The sequence below is a fragment of the Aspergillus pseudodeflectus genome (assembly GCF_044049435.1).
Source record: "Aspergillus pseudodeflectus strain CBS 756.74 chromosome Unknown BJX68scaffold_22, whole genome shotgun sequence".
NCBI classification, from domain to species: Eukaryota; Fungi; Ascomycota; class Eurotiomycetes; order Eurotiales; family Aspergillaceae; genus Aspergillus; species Aspergillus pseudodeflectus.
In genome coordinates, this window is record NW_027263798.1 from 325,579 (window position 1) to 347,393 (window position 21,815).

The following is a 21,815-nucleotide window of genomic DNA, read 5'->3' on the forward strand; positions in this document are numbered from 1 at the left end:
AGATCCATTACCATGTCGGTTGTACATAAGAAATCGAACAAGTCATTATCGCACGGTACGTCCCCTATCGCACTGTCGCTCGGCTGCTCACAAGCTGCTTTGTTACGCGGTTGGCAGGTTGCTTATCTGATGCTTAGATGCCGACTAGCCCAATACGGCGACTGAATGGGCGGTATTTCCCGGTGGCTTGCAGCTTGGACGTGAGATGAGATCATCGGCTTCCTTGTCCAGGGCTAGACCGAAATATTTTCTGGAAGAGAGTTCTGAATATCGTGTGTTGAGATAATCCTTCCTTATGTCTTAGTGTTCAGGCCTTGAAAACTTGCGAGATCCATCCTACATGATGACTCACGACGAGCTTTATATGACAAGTAACCTGAAGCTTCACAAACCTGGGATCAAATCCAATTGTCTTTTGTCAACTATAAGCTGAATATGGCTTTCAACAATCTGAAGCCCCAGCGGAATCAGTCATCGCGTCCATGTATGTCGGAAACCGGCACCTCGAAAGCTGCGCAGGAAAGAGGCTTTTGCCAGGGAAAAGACTTCCAGATCTTGTTCAGGAAAGAACTGTCACTTCTAGTAGAAGCTTCGTCATGATGCTCCCCCTCCGGGCCTCCACGCCCAATCATATTGCAATGGCTTCCACGAAGAATCATAGACATTATACCTCGACAGTTCTGGAGCCTCATCTTCACAGTTTGCCACTGCCCAAGCTTGTCGGATCCACACCCAAAGCTTCCAGAAGGAATGGGTACTATCAAGAAGGCTACCCCTGTCTTCTTTTGATACCTACCAGGTTGACCACACGTAGTCCTTGGTGTCGCGATTCATGTTGTCACAGCTTTCCTGTACGCCAAAAAGGTGCCATGGTACACCCAGCTACGCCGGACATGGGATGCGTGTTTTGAGTCAAGAAGGTTCAATTCCAGTTCACACATACCATTGGAGTATATTTAGGCTATCCATCTAAGTACCTGCCAATTTGGCCATTGTAATCGAGTCCGGGGTCGTTCTTTCCCTAAGACGATCAAGGCTAGTGCATGGAGCACAGGAAGGTGCGACCTGGTAAAGGTACCTCCAGCTGCCCCTACTATTCCAACTATGAACAATTTGTGTTTCGTGTCGTTGAAAAACTAAGCTGAATACCGACAGGCGAGGCTACCTGGCTTCAAACTACGTATACAATATCTTCGCTGGCATAATCGCTCAACGCAGAGATATATTACGCTTGTTCGATCCTACCTACCCTTCTAGCGGAAATCTCCCCACAGCTCGCATATCACGCATTAGGGATTCCATCGTGCTCAGACAACGAGAGACATTACTACGGACGGAAGAGTTATCCTCAGCCCCTAGTGCATCGTATCCCACAGTCCTCGCCTGCCACTGACACGAATGATCTCGATCACTCCACCGACAATCCTGCGCTTTATCTCGCAGCCATGACTGGTTTCGGGCCGAGTTGCGCCTCCTGTAACATGGCTCCATTGCTTCTGCCCTCGGACAGTTCAGGTTCCTGAAGAATGGGGTCGAGGAAGAGAGAGAGCGTTGTAGTGGCGTGAAAAAACATCGTTGACGGGTTGTTCGATCGGAATGCGAGTGGTATGTCAATATTCATGGATTCGATGATACTGAAGCAGGGGTCTCGTTCCACTCCGGCAAATGCTCCTGCTTCCTTTTGAGCGATAGTCGTCCACCTGCACTACTCGACCATTTGGTGTCGACACTCCTGGTGTAGATGTCCATATCAACATACCATCCTGAAATAGACTAGACTAACCATACCCAAGTCGTAGACCTTCATCACCTTGTTGTCCCGTGCCTCTTGCGCAATATGTATTTGCATCAGTATCAGTGAAAACGTCGAATGCACTCTTGAACGGATTTACACATTCGCCAACAGCACAGGCCTGATCAACCTCATACTACATAGCGGATCTCCGAGTATCTGGCCGCAAGCTGCCGATACGTCTTTTCGTCACACCACATCAAGAGGCATCTCATAAGTACCTGCCGTATTCGTCACGGTGTCTCTGATGATACTGCAAGACATGAAGAGTCCTGTCAATACACCTCAGCCACGGACATTTCACCACGCCGCCCGGCTTTGTCCCCCATTCCGCGGAGGAGACAAAGGGGGAGTTTTATGCTTTGTGGTGTTGAGAGTTTTTTTCTCGCCCCTGAATGGCCGCGATGGGTTTCGTCATGTTGAAATCCTTTACCCGTGAAGAGCTTTTTACTCGATATTAGAAGACGGTTTGGCCGAGGAAGGGAGGGAGGAGGGCTGGTCTCTAGGGTACCTGAGAAGAAGGCCACGCGCTGCGATTGTCGTTCGCTCTTTTCCCATATTGAGAATCGGCGCGATAGCCCTTATCCAGGTCTCTGTGCCTGTAGAGCCGGGATGATGGACCTATATACGGCGCTCTCTACTTCCAACTACAGTGGATCTCTAGAACGTACAGAAAGGTAGCAGTTGGACCGTGTGACCCAACATATATATCTACCGTGAAGATGCACACAGGTGACGAAAATCCTTTGTCAAGTCCGGCTACGCCATGGTTAGATAGGGATATACATCTCCCGAGTACAGGAACAGGGTCTGGAGCAAGATCGGAGTACAAGCCACGCAGTCTGTTAAGCACATCATCTCATCAAGGTTCGTCACCGCTACTCTAGAAGACTACCGTTGAAGAATCCAGCGTATGTGGAATCTACACTAATAGCACCCAAAGTCACTAGTTTCAGATCCGGATTCAGCGGATGGAGTCTATGCTGCGCTGTTGGCGAGAGGAAGAGGTGGTCTGGGGAGAGACAGAGCTGCAGCGGGAGAGGGGCCGGTTCGGGCTCCGCGGGGGACGAGAAAACACCAAGACAGAATCAGAGTTACACAGACTATAAACCACCGTAACGCAGACACGTCATGATCCGGGCAGGCCAAGCAAAATTGTGACTCTCGTACGCGTAGGTAATGCCCAACGACCAGGCCAGGACAACCGAAAGCGAGACCACAACGAGAGCAAAGAGTGACGGAAACAAATTCAACAACCCGATAGCATCTCGCGCACACCATCCGGGACCACGACATGCCCCTCGAGCATTGCAAGCGTCTCCTTGACGAGGTCCTCGCGAAAATACCGGTGCTTGATCGAGGTGACACAATCCGCGGGGCTACGTCGTACACAAATTAGCAAACACAAACCAGTGAACTCTCCCTGTCAGATGAAAGGAAAGGAGAAAGGGGGAAGAAAGACATACTCGCTCGGGCGCCCGCGGAAGAAATACAGCCCACTGTAGACCTCTGAAGCCAGCGCGCGGACATACGTCCAGGCGCCCTCTTCAGCTGACTGGCAAAAGAGCCTGACGAGCAGGCGCACGACGCGGCCCGCGCCCAGATCGCGGCAGATTTGCGTCTGGGTTGCGCCAGGCGTGAAGGAGGCGATTTCGACGCGGCGGGACGAGCCCTCGACGGCGCGGTTGCTGCTGTTGATGAGGGCCGCGAGTTCGTGCGTCCAGAGCATGCTGAGGAGCTTGGAGAGTCGGTACCGCTCGTAGCAGGTGAGAGCGGCGGGGTCGTTGAAGCTCTGCAGGACGTCGCTGGCGCGTTTCCAGGGGGGGATCTCCTCGAGCGAGTGGCCCTCGGATGTAACGGTCAGGAGGCGTCCCGCCGAAGTCGAGTCGCCGCGTCCAAGGAGGTCGAGGACGGCGATGGACAGCGCACAGGAGGCGAGATAGTTTACCTGCAGGTGTGTCTCGTTCTCGTCGATGGAGCGGGTGAACTGGACGTTCCAGACCCCCGCATTGAGGACTGCAATGTCGAGCGAGGGTAGGTCGTCCTGTAGGCGCTGGCTGAACTCGCGGATCGACCGGAACGACTCCATGTCGAGCGGCCAGATTTCAATCTCGGCGCTGCCCTTTTCATCGGAGTGGCTGGCGCGGATTTCCTCGAGGGCCTGTTCGCCGCGGTCGGGGTCTCGCGCTGTGATGATCAGGCGCGAGCAGTGTGCGGCGAAGATCTTGGCCACCTCCAAACCCACACCAGATGTCGCGCCCACGATGAGGGCAGTTCGCCCGGTGACAGCCTCGAGTTCATCTGGCTGTAGGGGTTTGGACCGGGTGGTCAGGTTGTTCCACATGAGCGGGAGGGGTCCATCTCGAGCAAAGGAGAGCAGCTTTGGGTGCAGCACCTCTAGCCGGAGCATGTGGTAGAGGCCATGCAGGTCCAAGGAGGGCGGGGGGCGAAAGATGGGCATTGCGAGAAGATCAGCTATGATAGTACCCAGGTAGACAGGCGAACGCAATGAGCGCAGGTGCTGAAATCTCAGGGATTCCGGGGACTATTAGGCGGGAGGAATTGACACAAAGCGTCGACCAGCGTAGGTGCATACCATCCGTCTCAAGCCGATTCTTTCTTTGTCTCAGAGCGTGGCCAAGGATTAGCCAACGTCAGTTCCTGCGATCCCCCGTTTGCCGCTCAGTCAGATATGCTGCAGCAACGATCCGGCAGCGCCCTCAAGAGATCATCTGAGATCAGCATCCAGCCCTCTTTCAAACTGCCGAGAAATTGGCAGTCTCAATTTGATCTTCACCGATACTCCGTAACAACTTCATCGCACTCAAGACACGCACAGCCTCTCCGCCAGAGTCCGGCGGCAAGAATCTCGGGGTTTCCAAAGGCCGACTATACGATGCATGGGGATCGAACACATTAGAGACTGAGCAATACTTCTTGGCGAACGAGTCGATCGATCCGCGGGGCAATACCAAGAAATGATTGTCACACCAGCCCGCATCTTGCGATCCCCCGCAAACGCTGCCTGGAATCCCGCGGACCTCCGCCGTTTGCACCCGCGGGGCATCAAACGGCTGAGTGCGCCGTCATCGGATCTTGCAACTCCCAGAGTCCTCTTCGCAACACGGACTTGGCCTCGCCATAGGACGCTTCTAAACAGCGAAGCGCGCGCAAGGCTCCAGTACTCCAAGATCTCTACGTAGTCGCCACCATGCTCCGGGGCGTATGCCACTGCCCTGCCTCCATAATGTAAGCCGCAAGCAAACTCGCCGTGGTCAACCTTGCTGTCCCAGAAGTGCGCCCCGACAAGGAGGACGCAATCCTGATGGTTTGCGGTGGCGGTGAAGGCCTTGGCGTAGAGGATATGATGCGGCTCCAGACCAGATCAGCCCTAAGGGCAAACGCGTCGAGGAGCCGGCCGATCTCACCTGCAGATAGATGGGAAGCGACGTTGCCGCACCGTGGATCCGTATTGAGCACACTGCGGTCCGGGAGTAAGCGGAACCGCTGGGCGAGATACGGAGTGCTCGTGGCGACTCGCTGCGACGGATGTCAATTCGTCCGGGACCAGCCGGGAGATGAGGATGTGGATGAAGACGCCAAAGAAATGTGCGCAGGGCCTTGACCAGTGCGAACTGCGATGAGGAGTCTAGTGCTGAGTCAAATTGAAATTGCGACTGACGCCGTTGGGAGGAGGAGTCCGGCGTAGGTTAGGTTGGCTACCCTATAGGGCTAGGGGATGGATTCGGGCTTTGGATACCATATCATCACGGGTTTCGCCTCTGGAACCAGAGTCTGGGCTGTTCATTTGCCCCTTTAGTAGTTTATCTCCGAAGCAGCAGATGAATGACTGACAAACAACGAATGCGACGAGTGGTAGCACATGGGGAGGGTCAGACTAGGCCGGTTTCAAAGTAGATAGGGCTGTGCTGGGTGGAAAGGTCTTCTCATCCATTCAATGGCTGCATAAATTACTGGTTGCTAGGCAGACCAACGCAGCGCCTACTTGACTGTCTGCTTGAGCGCCTGCTCAATTGCCCCGTGAACTGCCTCGGAACCCACCAGCTCAATGGCCTGCAATGTCACTCAATGTGTGGAGACCACACCATTTCCCAACTTGTAGCCCACTTAATCGGGCCATGATTCTTCATAGCGCAGCTGCATGTTGGATACCATCATAGTCAGGTCTCGCAATTCACACTATCTTTAAGTGGCAGAGACAATGGTCTGACATAATCTGACATGCATACGGACGGCGTTGATCTTCGGCATCCATAACAAGGACGTGGTCGTCGGGACAAAGATCCTGTGCAACATATCCTAATGATGAAGAAACGCCCCCAGATAAACTCAAGGAGATCAAAGTCGGCGTGATTAAATCTAAGACGGTATACTGTTATTCGTTTATGGATTCTATGTAAGACAATCGCAAGAACAAATCAAGGCTGAAGCCACAAAAAAGAAAAAAAAAAGAGGCAAGCAAAAACACAGTCCCCTCAGCATCAAACAGCCCCCATCTTCTCCAACGTATCACAACACCTCCGAATCGCCGTCGAAGCCCCCTCAATGTGTTTAAACGAAAACATATCAAAATGATTCCCCTTGACATCCACCGTCTCCGTGAACAGCCCCGCCTCATACCGATCCCAGCCGAGCCGTCGATCATGCCGATCCATATCAGTCAGATGCCGATGCTTGCTCCCAGGCGTCGTGGGCATCGGACTGACAGCACGGAGAAGCGAGAAGCGCGGGCGCAGCGCACCCTGCGCGCCCTTCCACACGGGCGGCGTCCAGTCGCGAATGGCGACGAGCGAGTCGTGCATGGCGCGGATGGAGAGAGCCGCGTTGCCCGAGGCCTTGGAGAGGACGTCCTGCAGGTGCTCGAGGGTCTCGTCGTAGACCTCTGTGGGCGCGCGCGCATGCACGGGGTACATGGTCTCGATGAGCAGGACACCGACGACGCGAACCTGTCGATCGTCCGTCAGCGCCTTGGCGACTTCGATCGCGACGAGGCCGCCCATGCTCCACCCGCCAATGAGGACGGGCACGCGGCCATCTGGATCGAGTTTCCCCGCTGGGAAGCTCGGTTCGCTGCAGGTTTTGCGGATCATGGATGCGTAGAGCCGGCCCATGCCGCGCATGCCGCCTTCAAAGGTTCCGCCGGTGTGGTAGCGGGGGTTGGAGATGCCGTAGAGCGGGCGGCGCAGGGGTTCCAGGCAGTGGTAGGCAAAGGTTGTGCCGCCGCCGTCGTGGATGAGGAAGAGCGGGGCGCGGGGGGCTGAGGAGGGCCCGTTCTCGCGCGCCATGTCGGGGCCGTGAATGAGTTCGGGGTTGCATTCCATTGTTGGTTGGTTGGTTGGTTGGTTGGTTGGTTGGTTCGAATTGGAATTAGATTATGTGGCGCAGACAAGATGTGGAATGTGGAAATTGTGCCAATGAGAATAGACAAGGCTAAAAGAGGCTGGAGAGCGCGTCGGCTGTGTTGGTGCGTACGCAGAGGAGGCATCTCGTTGTTGGCGGCGGAAGCGAGTCGATAAAAAGGCACATGGCCGGAAGCTGGCGGAAGACGATAGCCCAGAGTGAAGCCAAAGTGGTGATGATGATGCAAGTTCACGATGCTGTTCATCATGATGTGTGCCCGTTGTGCGAAGACCGAAGTGATGGAGGTGGTCCGCGGACTCCTTCTTGCTCAGTGAGCAAGGTATACAATCCTGATTGTCTTCAGACCGAGGATACTCTGGATCGATGTGCAGTTTCAAAAAGGCTGACTAGAGCATTCCGCATCGCGTGGTTTGGGGAGATCCAAGGGAAGCTTCATTGGCGGGTTGATGTATCAAGTTGATGATCTTGCAGACCGCTTCAATTGCCAATCTATCCATGTAGACGATTCTAGATGCTGATCCCGCGAAGAGCGCAACATATTGCGGGATTTGTCCCACCACGTCAGCAAAGAGCCTCGAGTGCGGGCGCTGTGCAGCGCAGTAAGCGAACAGCGAAGAGCCGCGAAACGTCCAAGAGGCCAACATGCTCCCTCGACACATGTAAGCGAGAGCCCGGCGCTATACTCTGGCCCTCCGCAGCAGTAGGGCCAAACTAGCAGACCGTTTCAAACACAGGGATGGGCTATCTTAGGCACATGCTGACCGAGTCCTTGGCCGGCATCGTCATGTTTGATCATTGATGCGGTCAGAGTGTAGTGTTTTTGACTCTGGATAGACGAGTTATGCGCTGAATTCCAGACTGTATTTAAGAATGGGTTCCGCTGCCATGCTCTTGGTGAATTGAGAGACATCCTTCATCGCCTGGCAATCATTGACTGCAAAGCACTTGACAGCCCTCGCCCTTACCTTTCTATATTCGCTTGCTCGGCTTACCATGTACGAACCAATCGCCATCGTGGGAACAGCCTGCCGCTTCCCCGGCTCGGCCAGCACCCCGTCCAAGCTCTGGGAGCTGCTCAAGGCGCCCCGCGACGTCCTCAAATCGTTCGCCCAGGACAGACTGGGGACCGAGGGGTACTACAATGCCAACGGCGACATGCGCGGGCGCTCCAACGTCCTGCACAAGTCGTACCTGCTCGAGGAAGACACGCGCCATTTCGACAATGCGTTTTTCCACATCAACCCCAAGGACGCCGCTGAGATGGATCCGCAGCAGCGGATGCTTCTTGAGACTGTCTACGAAGCCTTTGAGGCTGCGGGGCTGTCGCTTGAGGCTGTTGACAACAGCCAGACTTCGGTGCATGTTGGGGTGATGACTGATGACTATCAGTGTATCCAGTCTCGGGACCCGGATACACTCGGCGGCCATGCTGCTACTGGTGTATCCAGGTCGATTCTTGCGAACCGCATCTCCTACGCCTTTAACCTCCAGGGTGCTTCCCTGGCGTTGGATACCGCCTGTTCCAGCTCCCTCGTTGCCCTCCACATGGCCGTGCAGGGTCTCCAGCGAGGAGAGGCCACACAGGCCGTGGTGGCAGGCACAAACCTCCTCATGGACTCAACCTGGTACATCATGGCAAGCTCCATGCACATGATCTCGACCGAATCTCGCTGCCGCATGTGGGACAGCGATGCTTCCGGTTACGCACGCGGTGAAGGTGTCGCAGCCGTTGTTCTCAAGACACTCTCCCAGGCGATCGCGGACAACGATCGCATCGAGTGCATTATCCGCGGAACTGGCGTCAACTCGGACGGACAGGGCGATGGCCGCGGGATTACGATCCCCTCGCCGGCTGCGCAGACGACGCTCATCCAGTCGACGTATCGCGCTGCAGGCCTGGATCCGGTTGCGGATCGGTGCCAGTACTTTGAGTGCCACGGCACGGGCACGCAGGCTGGAGACCCGGCCGAGGCGCAGGCTATTCGAGACGCATTCCGGAGTGAGAAGGAACAACCTGTTCTGTACTGCGGGTCGATCAAAACCGTCATCGGCCATCTCGAAGGCTGCGCTGGATTAGCGGGTGTGATCAAGGCCTCGCTGGCGATTCAGAACAAGACGATCCCTCCCAATATGCACTTCAACAATCTGAGTCCGAAGGTTGCACCGTTTTACGATGGTCTCCAGGTTCCGACGACTCTGATTCCCTGGCCGGAGACCGGCAATGGGCCCCGCAGGGCGAGTGTTAACAGTTTCGGGTTTGGCGGCACCAACGCGCATGCGATTCTCGAGAGCTACGAGCCGTCCAATACCGAAGCACAGCAGGCTCCTGGTCGCATGTCCGAGTGCGAAGAGGCTGAGGAAACGCTCATGGGCCCGTTCGTGTTCTCAGCCAGAAGCCAGGGGTCGTTGGTGAGCTGGCTTCAGCAACTGGCCAACTACCTCCGCGTCAACGAGTCCGTGGACCTGGAGACCTTGAGCAGCACGCTGCACTCGAGGAGATCTGTCTTTCGATACCGAACTGCAATCCCAACGGCCGTGGACCGCGATGACCTCGCCGAGAAGTTGACCGACCAAATCAACATGCTCAACACCGCAAGCGACGGGTCCTCGTCTTCGGTGGCTGGAGGAGCTACCGGGGAGGGTGTGTCGATTCTGGGCGTATTCACCGGCCAGGTATGTAGTGCCGATATAGTGGCTCTGTGTTGATTCTGTTGCTAACGTCTCTCATCGATAAAGGGCGCCCAAGCAGCCCAAATGGGCTACGCCCTCTTCAACCACTGCCCTTCCTTCCGAGACTCGATCCTTGAATGCGAGCGCCTCCTCGCCTCGATCCCCGACCCACCAACCTGGTCCCTAAGCGCCGAGCTCTCCGCTCCCCCAGGCGAGTCGCACATATCCGAAGCCCGATTCTCCCAGCCCCTCTGCACCGCAATCCAGATCGCCCTCGTCGACCTCCTCCGTCTCTGCGGAGTCCACTTCCGCAGTGTCGTCGGGCATTCCTCTGGCGAGATCGGTGCTGCGTATGCCGCCGGGCTGTTGAGCCGACGCGACGCGATGGGGATATCGTACTACCGTGGGTGTGTGTCGAATCTTGCGCGAGGTGCGAACGGGCAGGCTGGATCCATGATGGCCGTTTCCATGTCGCGGGGAGCAGCAACAGCGCTTTGCGCGGAACAGCAATTCCAGGGCCGGGTTACGGTTGCCGCGAGCAATTCGCCGTCCAGTGTGACCCTGTCCGGAGACCGTGATGCCGTCGCCGAGATGAAGGGTGTCCTTGATGAGCGGCAGGTGCAGGCCCGAGCGCTGCAGGTTGACACGGCGTACCACTCGCATCATATGCGGGCCTGTGCTGAGCCATACTTGCAACGCCTGAAGGAGCTCGGGGTTACTGTCCAGACACCGCCGGCTGATCAGGAGTGTCGGTGGTATTCGAGTGTTCGGCTCGATACGGACATTCTCGAAGTTCCGCTGGAAATGGGATTGGACGGCGCGTACTGGGTTCAGAACCTGGTACAGCCAGTGCTTTTCTCCGAAGCAGTGACCTCTTCAGTGCAGGGCAATGGCGTGAGCTTCAGTACCGCCGTCGAGGTCGGTCCCCATGGCGCTCTCAGAGGGCCCGTCAACCAGACTCTGAAACAGTCCTCGATGCCCTACACTTCGTGCTTGAGCCGCGGCCAGAACGCCATGGAGACCTTTTCGGAAGCCCTCACTGCCCTCTGGACTTTGGCTCCAACCTCTGTCCAACTTTCGGGATGGCGCACAGCCCTCGGCTTTAATGGGTTAAAATCCCCAGTCCCACTCAGCGACCTCCCACCCTACGCATGGGACCACCCGCAACCCCACTGGCGCGAGTCCCGCGTATCTCGAAGCTATCGTCTTAACCCGCAGCCCACCCACGACCTGCTCGGGCGCCTTTGGCAAGATACAGGGTCAGAGCACACGTGGCGAAACACCTTGCGACTGGAAGAAATGCCCTGGCTCCGTGGGCACGTCTTCCAGAGCCAGATCCTCTTCCCGGCGACAGGGTATATCAGCTTGGCTGTTGATGCCGCAAAGGTATTTGCCAAGAGCCATGGTCACGCATTAAGGCTCATCGAGGTGTGGGATATGACGATCCCGACGGCGCTACCGGTCAACGAGGGCGACGAAGTCGAGATTATCTTCACGATTCGTGCCCGGGGCTCTGTGGATCCGCGATCCTCCAACATCGAAGCCGAATTCACCTGCCACAGCTACGCCCGCAGCGACCAGCACGTCGAAGCCGACAAGAACTGCCAGGGCCAGCTGACCATCCACCTCGGTGCCCCTGCGGGCACAGACCTCCCCCCAACATCCATTTCCAAGATCGAACTGACGCCCTGCAAGGTCGACCGGTTCTACCAGGCCGCGGCGGAAATCGGGTTCGCGTACTCGGGACCCTTCCGGGGCCTCGAGACATTGAACAAATGCTGGGGCCACGCAAAGGGCGTAGCGGTGTGGGACGAGGAGGATCCGGATATGCAGATCGCTTGCACGCTGCATCCGGCTGTTACGGATGTTGCCTTTCAGACGGGTCTCTCGACGATTCTCTCCATGGCCGAGCGGTCCATGCACAGCCCGTATCTCCCCGTGGGGATCAAGCGGGCCATCATCGATCCGAACCAGGCATTTGGGGCTGGGTCCCAGGTCAGCATTGAAGCTTATCTGACCAGTCCCACGGTCGGCTTGGGCCCACGCATCGAGACCGATATCAGCGTCAAGAGCACAGGGGGCGGGAGCACCGGGGAGGTCTGCGAGATCCAGCTCGAGGGCGTAGCCTTCAAGGCGCTTGCCGAACAGCTGCCGTCGGAGGATCGAAACATGTACGCGAAGACGGTCTGGGGACATGACGCAGCACATGGCTTGTCGCTCCCTCCGGCTGCTGTCGTCGTGGAGAAGTCTGCATCGAGCTACACGGCAGAGGATTACGAGCGGGTCGCACTGTTCTACCTGCGCCGTCTCAGCGATTCAGTCACGCCACAGGATATGCACGGTCTGCTGCCCCATCACCAGAGGCTCGTCCGGTGCATCAATGCGATCACAGCGAATATCCGCGCGGACACCGATCGCGGCTTCCTAAAAGGTGAATGGCTGCTCGATACCCCCGAGACAATTGCGGAGCTGGTCTCTCGCAATCCAACCGACCCCGACATGGTGGCACTGCTAGCGAGCGCACAGCGAACCCAGTCCCTGATGAATGGCCGGTCTACTGGACAGAAGCCAAACTTCTCTGTCTATCAGGGCTTGTGTACGCGGGGCACAGGGTGCAGCCAGGCAATCGCACAGCTCGTCGCTCAGGTCAGCCACACGTTCCCGAGAACGAACATTCTGCACCTGTGCGGCGATGCTGGTCGTGGTACTGTCAACACTGTCACTGGGATCCTGGATGCCGTCGGCGATGCCTACGCGGCTTATACCTGTGTGAATCCCTCGCAAGATGTTGTTGATCAGCTGAAGAGCAGTGAGAAGCTGGCCCCTGCGCTAGACACGGGGAGATTCTCGTTCGACGTGTTCAATCCCGAGGATGAGGATGCTGTTCCCGCTCTCAAGAAAAGGGAGCTCTACGATGTCATCATAGTCACCGACCTGTGCCGTGCGCGCAAGGATCTTCCCCAGTCCATCCGCGCGCTGCGGAATCTGTTGCGTCCCGGTGGGTTCTTGATCTCGATGGAGCTCACCGGTATGTCACTCGTGCCGATGGCGATGCTCGGAGGGGTCGAAGGCTGGTGGGAGAACGGGGACAAAGCGTCGTGTCCAGCCATCAAGACCGGCGAACTGGATAACCTCCTCTCCAACAATGGGTTCTTCGGTATCGACTCCATCTTGCACGATCAGCCCCCGCAAGCTAGACATGGCTACTCGGTTCTCGCCGCGCAGGCCATGGACGATCGTCTGGCGATCCTTCGCAGCCCGCTGACAGCCCTGCACACAATCCCACCAGCCAAGGTAGTGATTATCGGCGGCGAGACAAGTCGCGTCTCAAGCATTGTCCGACAGGGAAGGAACCTCTTCCGCCGCTGGGCATCCGAGATCCAACTATACAGTCGGTTCGACACGGTCGACGTTGCTCGCATTCCGGAGGGTTGCTCGGTATTTAACCTGCAGGACCTGGACAAGCCGCTCTTCTCAACGCCACCGTCTGTCAACGAGCTGAAGAATCTGCAAGAGGTGCTAGGTCGTGCTCGCAACATTCTTTGGGTCACCTCCGGCCGCCTCGTGGAGGATCCGTACGCGAATATCATGGCCGGTATTGGCCGGGCCTTGAACCACGAACATGTCGATTTGACTCTGCAATTCCTCGACTTTGATCATGGGGAGCCGGTCAATGGCCAGACTGTGCTCGTTCAATTCTTGCGCCTGGTCTTTTCAACTTCTTCTCCGAGCGTTACGGAAGGGATGCTCTGGGTCCAGGAGCCGGAGCTTGTGGTTAGGAATGGACAGATGGTCACCCCGCGTGTGCTTCTGGATACCGAGACGAACGAAATCTTCAATGCGGATCGCCGGAAGATGGTCAAGTCTGTTGGTTCTGCGGACGCCATTGAGATCTTCGATGCAGGGTCGTCCGAAGCGAGAATCGCTCGCAGCACTACGCCCAACGTCCCAGAGGGGCATTTGCCGCTGCAAGTTGAGCTCTCTGTCGCCCTGCACGTCGATGGCGAGACACCTCGGTATTTATCTTATGGCCAAATGGATGGTGGACGTCCTGCATTCGCCCTGTCCGAGGCCGAGTCGTCAGTGGTCGCTGTACCTGGAAATCTCGACTTTGAGGCGCATCTCGGTGAAGGGTGCGATGCAGCGACTCTTGTCAAAGTGGCCACCCTCTTAATTGCATCCAGTATTGTCTGCAGGATCCCTCCCTCGGGGACAACGCTTGTCTGCGGTGCATCAAAGGTTCTGGCCACGGCGATCTCTACCTTGGCTGCGGAGGCAGTGAGGAGGGTCGTCTTCGTTACTGTGACCAGCGAGAAAGGGAGCCCTGAGCAGCTGGGTGGTCTCCAGGAAATCCAGGTTCACCCGCAGAGCTCGATCCGCACTGTGACAAGGCTGCTCCCCCGTGATGCAAATGCTCTCTTCGACCTCTCCGGCGACAACAGTGCCGCCTTTATCGCAGCGTGTCTTCCCTCCGGATCCAGGGCACAAGGCCTGGGCGTCAGTCTGCTATCCCATGATGCAGTTCAAAAAGCTGTCAACATCCTCGCAGCACACCAGGACATCCTATCTTCCATCCCAGCCCCCACCGTGCTCTCCCTTGCTGACATCTCCCAGAAGCGCACTGACAAGGCCGACCGTATCTCGGTGGTTACAAACTGGACCCGCGAAACTCCCATCAACGCGATCATCCGCGGCCTCGATCCCCACACGCTCATCTCGCCTAATAAGACCTACTTCCTCGTGGGCATGGCCGGCGAACTCGGACAGTCCCTCGCCTACTTCCTCGTCCGCAGCGGGGCCCGCTACATTGTCCTCTCCAGCCGAAACCCCAAGGACAACCAACACTGGCTGCAGGACCTCCGATCTGCAGGGATCGACATCCGGATGGTCAAAATGGATGTTACAGACCGCAGCCAAGTCCTCGAGACAGTCAAGTACCTCCGACAGACAATGCCCCCAATCGGCGGCGTGACCAACGCAGCCCTCGTCCTTGAACCCGGCGTCTTCGGGAACCTCTCTGCCGCAAGCATCGCGAAGCAAATGATGCCCAAAGTCCACGGGACAGTCCATCTCGACGAGGCATTCGCCGACGCTCCGCCGCTCGACTTCTTCGTGTGTTTTGGGTCCCTGGGGACGACGATCGGGAATCCAGGGCACGCGATCTACCATGCGGGCAACGCATTCATGCTTAGTCTCGTGGCGAACCGGAAGCGGCGTGGCCTTGCGGGTTCGATTTTGAATTTCGGGATGCTGGTTGATGTTGGGTATGTGGCTAGGGCGGATCGGAGTGAGGGGTCGAATGTTGAGGAGTGGCTACGCACTGACGGACTCATTGCGCTGTCTGAAGCGGACTTCCATCATGTTATCCTCCAGGGCATTGCGGCGGGGAGACCAGGGTCGGGGAGCCACGAGGTTATCATGGGTGTGAAGATGTTCCATGACAAGGGGCAGGCTACCCGGCCGCGGTGGGTGGGATCCCCTCGCCTGTCGCATATGGTGCGCAAGGTTTCCGACGGCAACGAGGGTGGTGCAGGTGATGCCTCTGCGTCTGGGGGAAGCCACCAGTCCCGGCTGGAAGCTGCCACCACGGTGGAGGAGGCCATCCCTCCCGTGACGGAGCTCCTGTCGCAGAAGATCAAGGCCATGATCCATGTCTCGCTCGACTCGATTCACCCCGATGAGCCGCTCTCTCGGTTGGGGATTGATTCTATCAATGCGATTGAGATTCGAAAGTGGCTGTGGGAGCGCCTGCATGTTGAGATTCCGATGGTGAAGATCCTTGGTCGTGACCCCTCGGCTTCGATCATTCGATCCATCGCAGCGCAGTATCTTGAGAAACGGCCTGAACGCGTGGAGACAAAACCATCGGCAGAGGAGGTTCCCGTTGCTGCAGAGGCCGAGGATGTACAGCCAGCAAAAGCTGAGCCCGCCGCTGACGAGCAGGCACTCGGTCAAAGCCGGGGCTCCCTGGACAGCAAGATCTCGTCAACCCCTTCCTCCTGGGAGATTGTCCCGGAATCACCATTTTCATCTGTATCTACCGAGCGTGTCCTCGAGTTCATCCGCTCTGACCGCTTGTCCTTCTCGCAATCCGGGCTGTTTTACATCCACGCCTTCTCCGAAAGCCGAACATCGCTCAACCTGACGACCCGGTGGAGGATCGAGGGTCTGCTGGATGCGGAGAGACTCACGCAGGCATTCCAAAAGACCATCGTCCGCCACGATGCTCTTCGGACATGCTTCTTTGTTGCCGAGGACAGCTCCGAGGTGCAACAGTATCTCATGCGCACCAACGAGTTGCGACTCACCCGGCTGCAATCGTCGCTGGAGACAGCCGATGCCGATGCGCAGCGCGCCTTTGACAGCCTGAAGGCGCACGAGTATGCCATCGAGACTGGCGAGACGCTCCGCGTCATCTTGTTGCAGCATAAGGCACAGTCGCATACTTTGGTCCTGGGCATCCACAACCTCGCCGTCGACGTGGTCAGCATCATGATGATCCTCAGAGAGATTGGTGCCGAGTACCAGTCTCCAAGCTGGTCGCAGACTCCTACCCTCTCGTACTTTGACTATACCCGCCAGCAACGAGAGGATGTGCAGAACGGACGCTTGGACGCGAGCATCGACTACTGGATTAAGCACCTCGACCCGATTCCCGACCCCCTGCCACTGCTCCCCGTCGCCAAAGTGCGAGCCCGCCAGAGCAACCGCGCGTACGGCCACCACCACGTCACCAGAGAGGTAAGCAGTGAGTTTGTGGCTGCCATCACGGCGATCAGCCAGTCGCATGGCGATGTCACCCCCATGCAGTTCTACCTCGCCGCACTGCAGGTCTTTCTCCGCCGGTTGCTCAATCTAGATGCGGACATTGTCATTGGTGTTGTGCACGCTGGCCGCGACGGGCTCAGCAAGTTCCGCGAGACGGTCGGGCATATGGCTACGATCCTCCCGATTCGATTCAAGGGCGCGCTGAATAAAGCATTCCCAGAGGTGCTGCAAAACACACGCACGACCCTCGTGAGCAGCCTCGACCACGCACACATTCCATTCGCCCTCATCGTCGACAAGGTCGTGCGCCGCCGGCCAGGAATGAGCGAGGGCAACATGCCGCTAATCCAGGTCGGATTCGACTACATGGCCAACGTGAGCCTTTCTGGTCCTCTCGGTGCAGACAGCACCATTGCACTGGAAGATGCGGACTTTACTACGGTCTACGACCTGGTGCTCGACATACAGCCCTCTGCTGATGGGAAGGGAGGACATATCCTGGGAATCACCTGCAGCGACGACTACTACTCGCGATCAGCGACCGAGTTCCTCGCCGAGGCGTTTGTCAGCGCTCTCCAGGAGATTGTGCAACAGCCCTTGTCCCTGGTTCGGGACTTTAAACTCTTTAGCGACGCGCAACTCGACAACGCTCGGACTGTCGCTCGATCCACTCCGCCGCTCTCGCATTCATGGCCTGCGACGTTGGTCGAGCGATTTGCTCAAGTCGCCGCTCAGTTCCCGGACTCTGTCGCGATCAAGGATGGCGATGAGAGTATTACCTACAGCCAGCTGAAGGACAGGGTCGAGCTTTATGCCAGTATCTTGCTTGCTGCGGATGCTAAGAGTGGGACGTCGCGCGTTGCTGTCCTGTGCAAACCCAGCATTGATCTGTACGCAGTCATGCTGGCCGTCTACTGGATCCGGGCTGTCTTTGTTCCGTTGGACGCCAGTGTCCCCGCGGCACGACGCAATGAGATGATGAAGGCGTGCCAGCCCCGCGTCCTGGTCTTCCATCCCGCGACCGCGGACGAGGTCGCCGACAAGCATCTCCACCTCGACACAGGCAGCAAGCTCAGCCTAGTCAACATCACCATGCTAGCCCGCACCCATCGGCACTCATCCCCTCCCCCGCTTACCGTTTCGACAGACTCCGGCGCCGACAGCCACATTCTATTCACGAGCGGCTCAACCGGAATCCCCAAGGGCATCCGGCTGCACCAGCGCGGAATCATGAACTTTGCTGCGGCTGTAACGCAACGCTACAAGCTCGGCCAAGTCCGCGTCCTCCAACAGACATCCATCGGCTTCGACGTCGGCTTCTCGCAGATCTACACGGCCCTCGCCAACGGCGGGACCCTCGTCGTCGCGCCCCTCGAAGCACGAGGTGATCCCGATAGACTCTCTCGACTGATTCTGGATAACAAGGTCCAGTGGACCATGTGCACGCCCTCGGAGTATAGCCTGATGCTTACCTATGCTGCTGATCGGCTCCGCCAATGCACCGAGTGGCGCTTCGCAGGTGCAGGCGGGGAAGTCCTACCCGATCGAGTCGTGGATGGCTTGCGGGACCTGGGCTTGCCTCATCTCCTGCTGACGAACTGGTATGGGCCTACTGAAGTGACGGTGATTACGGCGCAGGATATCCCCCTGAACGAGCGTGCCTCTGGCGATAACGATAAAAACGCGCTCGGCTCAACAATCGGCCCCGTCCTCCCCAACAACGCCATCTACATTGCCAGCGAGGCCGATGGCACGCTCCTGCCCCTCGGGATGCCCGGCGAGATCTGCGTCGCCGGAAACATGGTCGCGAACGGCTACCTGGACTCGAAGTTCAACGTGGACACGTTCATCGAGAACCCGTTCGCCACCATGACTAGCGCAGCAGACAAGTACTACAATGCAATGTACAAAACCGGCGACAAGGGCATCATGCAGCAAGACGGCTCGATAACCTTCCTCGGCCGCACCGCGCGCGGGAGCACAGTGATCAAGCTCCGCGGGCTCCGCATCGACCTCGACGAAGTCTCCGGGGCGATCCTGGCCGCTGCCCCGGAGGATCTCGCTGAGGCCGCCGTGACGGTCCGCGGGGGCGACTCCGAGTCGCAGCCGCAGTTCCTCATCTGCCATGTCTCGTTCAAACCCGGTCGAGCCATCGAGCACCAGCGCCTGGTGGATCTCGTCCAGCGCCTCCCGCTGCCGCGGTACATGATCCCCGCGACGGTTGTCGTCCTGGACCGCATGCCTCTCGTCCCGAATGGGAAGCTCGATCGCGAGCTTCTGAAGACGTTGCCCCTTCCCGATGCTGCGGCAGCAGCTAGCACCTCCCCCTCCGCATCGCAGGGACCAAACGGCATCGAACAACTCACAGAGACAGAAGACCTCCTCCGCGCCCTCTGGATACGGATCATCGGCCCCGCCGCTGCAAACGCGGACATCGGTGCGCACTCTTCGTTCCTGTCCGTTGGCGGGAATTCGTTTCTCTTGGTCCATCTGAAGCATTCGGTCAAGCGCGAGTTTGGGGTTGATGTCCCGCTGCCGCAGCTGGGGATGGCGGTGGATCTGAGGGAGATGGCGGGGGTTGTTGAGAAGGGGAGGGGGAGGCGGGAGTAAAGGGAGGTTGGTGTTTGGACGGTATCTCATTCGGAAAAGTTCAGTTCTTGTTTTTCTTTTCTATTATTCGAGGTTCTATTACGATTCTACTGGTGAAGAAGGTTAAAAAGTAGATAGACTGTCAACTTGTTTGAATGATACTTACTGGCTTTTTTATATTGCTGGTTAACCCTGTAGTTGTAGGGAAAATGGTTTACAACGATTGCTTTTGACGAGAGCTAGACACAACAGCAGCTCTAACAGGTCTTGGAAAACTGGCGGAAGTATGTATCTTGGCATCAAGCCTACATCCCAACTCGCAAGCCACTGGTATGCTGCACAATACAACTATAAGTCCACGATATATCTTATCAGTAGCAACGCGCCCGTTAGCGAGGCCAGAGCTTAACATCCGGTGAGTACGGCCGGTTACTGGTAGATTCCGATCTCGTACTCCCCGACGAGAACTGTTATACCGATGTACTTCATCATACACAAACGCAGTAGATAGGTGGGAAACACCCGACGTGGAGCAACGAATAAGTCCAGGCGATCTTCGTGTGGAGTAGTGGTGCTGACGTGATCTATCGAGTTTACCCGAGGCTCTATTCTCTTCTTCTGTGGGCCACAGTTTTGCCGAGTGGCTGCATCTCCAACGCATGCACGCTCGAAATGCCCAAGGTCACCAAAAGTCCACTCCGCAGCTCGCTCCATGCGAATCGCTCCTGCCGAGCCTGCGATGGCTGTAAGGTGCGAAAAGTCAAGGTACGTCTACCACTACCATCTCGACCCCTGAATTTGGCCAGAGCTGAACAAGGCAAAGTGCGATCTAGCGACACCGAAATGTTCCAGCTGCATTGCGGTCGACATCAACTGCACGTTTACCGCGCCAGTGAGGAAAAGAGGGCCCAGACCCACGCGATTGCCAGCGCCCTGCGAGCCTGTCGCGACAATCAACGTAGAGTCATCGTACGGAGCCCGTTTGACGGAGAGTCGTGCTGCAGTCTCGCTGCCAGATGGCCCCAATCAATCACCACTATCCGGGCCAGGTCTAAGCATTTTGCCCACGTCCGCTGCCATAGCAAGCACGGGGGACTTTGAGTTTGATATCGTGGCCATCGGCAAAGCGCTGCTATGCGGCCTCGGCTCGCCTGATAATGTCGACCTTTTGGATGAGATCATGACAAGCTGCTCAACCGCCTTTTTCGACAAGTTCTATGCGCTCGACCCGCTTGTTCACCGAAACACGTTCGACATGCATTGCCGGCAGATCTGCCACACCTTGAGACAGCACCTCCTGCAAGGCGCATCCCTGCCTACACCACTGCCTGCAGCCAAGCCGCTCACTCCCATCAACTTTGCCGTCGTCACGGCCGTCTGTGCCAAAACGCTGCTAATGTCGCCGAGCGAGAACTCGACTAGCGACCCCCAATGGCGGGAGCCCATGTTCCAAGCCTCGCGCAAAGCACTTGCCCTCTACTCGGAATTCGAGCTTGAAAATCCGACCTCGGGTTCTATCGTTGCCCGCTACATACAGACCGGGTATCTGCACCACATAGGGAAGAGAAGCCAGAGCTGGTTAATCCTCGGCGAGGCCATGCGGTTCGCCGAGGTCTTGAACCTCCATCAAAAGCAGGCGTACGAGGGCGATCTCGATCCCTGGGAGCGCGAGCTGCGAAGCCGGCTCTTCTGGATCCTGTACACCGCGGATCGATCAGCGGGATGTATCATGCGTCGTGTTTCGTCGTTTTGCGTCAACGAGGCCCACGAGATTGACGTGCCCTTTCCAGACGAGAGTTTCGACTGTGCGTATAGCAGAGAATCGAATGGAGATCCCACGGAGCTTGTCTCCCTCTCGCCTATCGTTGGCTTCAACCTCAACAGCCGACTGTGGCGCCAGGCCGACCTACTCTTTAGGGAACTGCTGTACCTCCGGCACCGGTGCACGGTCGGAAACATGAAGTTGGAAGCGCAAGACTATGCGCGGATCCGGCAATTGCATATCGCGTTCGAAACGTGTCTTGACTCTGCACCAGCTGCGTTTCAACTCCCGGTTCTCCCTCTGAACCCTGGCTCTCCACACGGCGGACTGCCGTCCGGTATGATAGCGGTCCAGTCGGCCAACATCCACGTCTCCTTCCAGTGTGTTCGGATGAGGTGCCTATATGCCATGGAAGAACTCTGTCAGGCGAGTGGACTGAACTATCCTTGGGGCCTGGTCGACATCTCGCTCACGAAGATCGAGCTAGCCCGGCAGATGATTCAGGTCGTCAACTCGGTGTCGATAGAGAGCATCAAGGCCAATGGGGAGTCATGCGTAAGATTTCCTTTCCATCTCCAATATCATCTCTTCTCACTGACCCCATCTCGCAGGCCGAAAAGATCCGATTGACTGGCGCGGCGCTGTTGGATGTCATCAACGGAGACTCAGACCCGGCGCTGATCGCACGGGCCGAGGCGCATCTTGCGACCGTCATCCATATCCTGACAAGCCTGAACTCCAAAGCAGTTGACGCCGTAACTTTAGAAAAGGCGCCGTGATCACCGCTTGGGCGCTCTGTGGTTGGGCTATTTTCCCGCGGCTGAACCCTCGCTACTATGAACCGAAAACACC

At 57.1% G+C, this 21,815-nt stretch overlaps 4 protein-coding genes across 4 annotated transcripts; 2 read left to right on the forward strand and 2 right to left on the reverse strand.

Annotated features, from left to right (window-relative positions):
- Positions 1 to 3,041: 3,041 nt before the first annotated feature.
- On the reverse strand, positions 3,042 to 4,253 carry BJX68DRAFT_267045 (uncharacterized protein; the record flags this gene model as incomplete). The annotated part of the gene is made up of 2 exons (XM_071045691.1): positions 3,042 to 3,171; positions 3,259 to 4,253. The coding sequence occupies 2 exons, from the start codon at positions 4,251 to 4,253 to the stop codon at positions 3,042 to 3,044; spliced, it is 1,125 nt and encodes a 374-aa protein (XP_070898956.1).
- Positions 4,254 to 6,294: 2,041 nt separating this feature from the next.
- Positions 6,295 to 7,134, reverse strand: BJX68DRAFT_267046 (thioesterase domain-containing protein; the record flags this gene model as incomplete). Its single annotated transcript, XM_071045692.1, has 1 exon — positions 6,295 to 7,134. The coding sequence occupies one exon, from the start codon at positions 7,132 to 7,134 to the stop codon at positions 6,295 to 6,297; it is 840 nt and encodes a 279-aa protein (XP_070898957.1).
- Positions 7,135 to 8,167: 1,033 nt separating this feature from the next.
- BJX68DRAFT_267047 (polyketide synthase 3) lies at positions 8,168 to 19,222 on the forward strand (the record flags this gene model as incomplete). The annotated part of the gene is made up of 2 exons (XM_071045693.1): positions 8,168 to 9,847; positions 9,911 to 19,222. 2 exons carry the CDS (start codon positions 8,168 to 8,170, stop codon positions 19,220 to 19,222), a joined length of 10,992 nt encoding a protein of 3,663 aa, XP_070898958.1.
- Positions 19,223 to 19,873: 651 nt separating this feature from the next.
- Positions 19,874 to 21,742, forward strand: BJX68DRAFT_267048 (transcription factor domain-containing protein; the record flags this gene model as incomplete). Its single annotated transcript, XM_071045694.1, has 3 exons — positions 19,874 to 19,966; positions 20,025 to 21,518; positions 21,575 to 21,742. The coding sequence occupies 3 exons, from the start codon at positions 19,874 to 19,876 to the stop codon at positions 21,740 to 21,742; spliced, it is 1,755 nt and encodes a 584-aa protein (XP_070898959.1).
- Between the last annotated feature and the right edge of the window lie 73 nt (positions 21,743 to 21,815).